At 38.8% G+C, this 2500-nt stretch overlaps 1 protein-coding gene across 1 annotated transcript in view; it reads left to right on the forward strand.

Annotated features, from left to right (window-relative positions):
* adgrb3 (adhesion G protein-coupled receptor B3) overlaps window positions 1–2500 on the forward strand; it is a gene marked incomplete at its 5' end in the record, with an annotated part of 302913 nt that overhangs the window by 149968 nt on the left and 150445 nt on the right. The window contains one exon of the mRNA XM_084170757.1: window positions 1174–1408. Coding sequence (XP_084026883.1) covers window positions 1174–1408 — 235 coding nt within the window. The remainder of the gene's footprint in view (window positions 1–1173; window positions 1409–2500) is intronic.

The raw sequence follows: 2500 nt of genomic DNA on the forward strand, positions 1-2500 counted from the left end.
GTTCCCAACCGCACTGTTGCCAAAGATTAACTACATTCAATAGGGGAGCAAATTATAACATTCATTTGCAATGAATAGACCTCTGCAACTCTTTGATTTAGTGCTACTGGCAGTTTCCCCCATAGCACCAATGTCTCCCATTGATGTTTCTCATCTTTGGTCTGTGTATTTTATAACCACTTTCCCTACTGTGGAAGCAATGATTTGGTAGTATTTAGATATATATTGTTTATTCTCAGAGCAAGGTAGTATTATTATACATGTATTAAAGAATGAATGGTTAGGCCTTAGGCTCTATTAAATATTCTATCCATCATTCCCTGACCCAGAACGGATTTAAGGCCGGAACAAATTGGACCGAATAGAATGATACTGAACAATAATAAGCTCGTACTTGAATGGGGACAAATAGAAGAGATTTAAAGCTGAATGCTGACTGCATACTATTAACCCCGTCCAGTCATGCAAAATGTCATCGCTCCACTGACATACCTCTACTCTCTCTCTCTACCCTGCCGCTAATGTTCTACTTCATACTTCTACATTGGCTTTCAAACATCTGTGGGCTCAGACATACAGTTGGGTAGAACTGTGAAAATGAAAGACTTACAGGGAATGGTAGATATTTCTTCAGTTGTTAGTCATCTTCAGTGTATATATTTCAAACTCTATCGCTCTTTTCCGATATATGCAATTATGCTAGTGGCATGGTAATGTGGATATTGGTAATGTGGATATTGGTAATGTGGATATTGAAAGTAGACAATATTATAGAGACTAATAACACTACAGCAGATGTTAATGCAGACAGTTTAAACCACATATTGTAGAGACTTATAACACTACAGCGGATGTTAATGCAGACAGTTTAAACCACATATTGTAGCAATATACTGCAGAGAACAGTCCCACAGTTCTCTTCCTGCTCTTCCTTCTCCTTGAGGTGGAGGGTCAGAGGAGGCTGTCATATAAACTGTAGTAATACTGTAATGATATACTCTATATTATACTGAAGAGGACCGCCAGGGCCTTATGGTCGTCTCTCTTCACTTCCTTCTCCTGGAGGTGGAGGGTCACCTGGCTAAGGGCCAGAGGATGCTGGCCTTTTAGTGCATTACACATTAAATCAGTCAATGTAGTAATACTGTAGTAATATGCTGTAATACAGTGTAGAGAACATATCAGGCCTCATAGTTCATTTCTTCTTCTGGAGATCCAGGGCCATCTAGCTAAGGGCCAGGGGAAGTTGGCGGGGGATGGGATGTCTCAGGTGACCAAGACCCTGTTGGATCTCACCCAGAGAAGGAACTTCTACGCTGGAGACCTTCTGTCCTCTGTGGAGATACTCCGAAACGTGACTGATACCTTCAAGAGGGCGAGCTACGAACCAAGCTCAGACGACGTGCAGGTGAGCGGACCGGTCTCTTTTGTCTTGAAAAATGTTGACAATAAATATGCTGCTGAGGTAGAATGGTGTGTGGGGGTTATTTTTTATTTGTGTTACAGGGATAGTTTTTTTTCTGCATACAAGAAAATAGAAAACAATATGTTCAACATTTAAAAGGAAAATAACATGTTTAGGAGAGGTAGAGAAACCCTGAGAGGCTTGTAAAGGCATCTCCCCCTTTCAAATGAAATTGGAACGATTATTTACAAAGTTAAAGTCTTTGTAGTTTTATTTTCAAATCATCACTGTATGTCTATTAAATCACTGAGTCATTGGTCTATATCACATTGTGACCTCATGATGTGGGCCAAAAGTTCCATCCCACCTGAACAAGCTGAAATTCTAGTCATTTTTTCAAACAGCTCTTACACAAAAATGACATTATTATAATTTTCACAATTTCAGTGTTATTTCGACCTCATAGTGTGTAAATATCATACAAAAACTGGAAAATCACATTTTTAACTGCACTGATCTTTTAATAATGTCAGAGATACATCTAATTGCCCAACCATAGGCTTCACTGCAGCTCAAAGGATCAATAATTGTTCTACAGATGATGTGGGGTAGTCAGGAGCCGATGTACAGACAGTGTACCCTGGGATACTCAGAGGGGGAGGAAAATAAGCTCCAGGCAAGCAGCTCTTACCCTCTAGATAAGAGTGTCTGCTAAATGACTAAAATAGAAATGTAAACAATTGGGTACCTGCCTGGGTTGTGCTGTTGCCTCTGTTATCATGTTGTCTAAAGCTACCATTGTATATTCACTGTAACATGTACTTGTTGGTATTTTTCCCCAGAGTGGGTGAATGTTATTATGTTGTCTAAAGCTACCATTGTAATCCCTATATTTACTGTCATATGTAATCATTATATGTATGTAACATGTAATCATTATATTTACTGTAACATGTAATCATTATATGTATGTAACATGTAGTCATTATATTTACTGTAACATGTACAGTGGGGAAAACAAGTATTTAGTCAGCCACCAATTGTGCAAGTTCTCCCACTTAAAAAGATGAGAGAGGCCTGTAATTTTCATCATAG

This window comes from Coregonus lavaretus (assembly GCF_964263955.1).
Source record: "Coregonus lavaretus genome assembly, chromosome: 1".
NCBI classification, from domain to species: Eukaryota; Metazoa; Chordata; class Actinopteri; order Salmoniformes; family Salmonidae; genus Coregonus; species Coregonus lavaretus.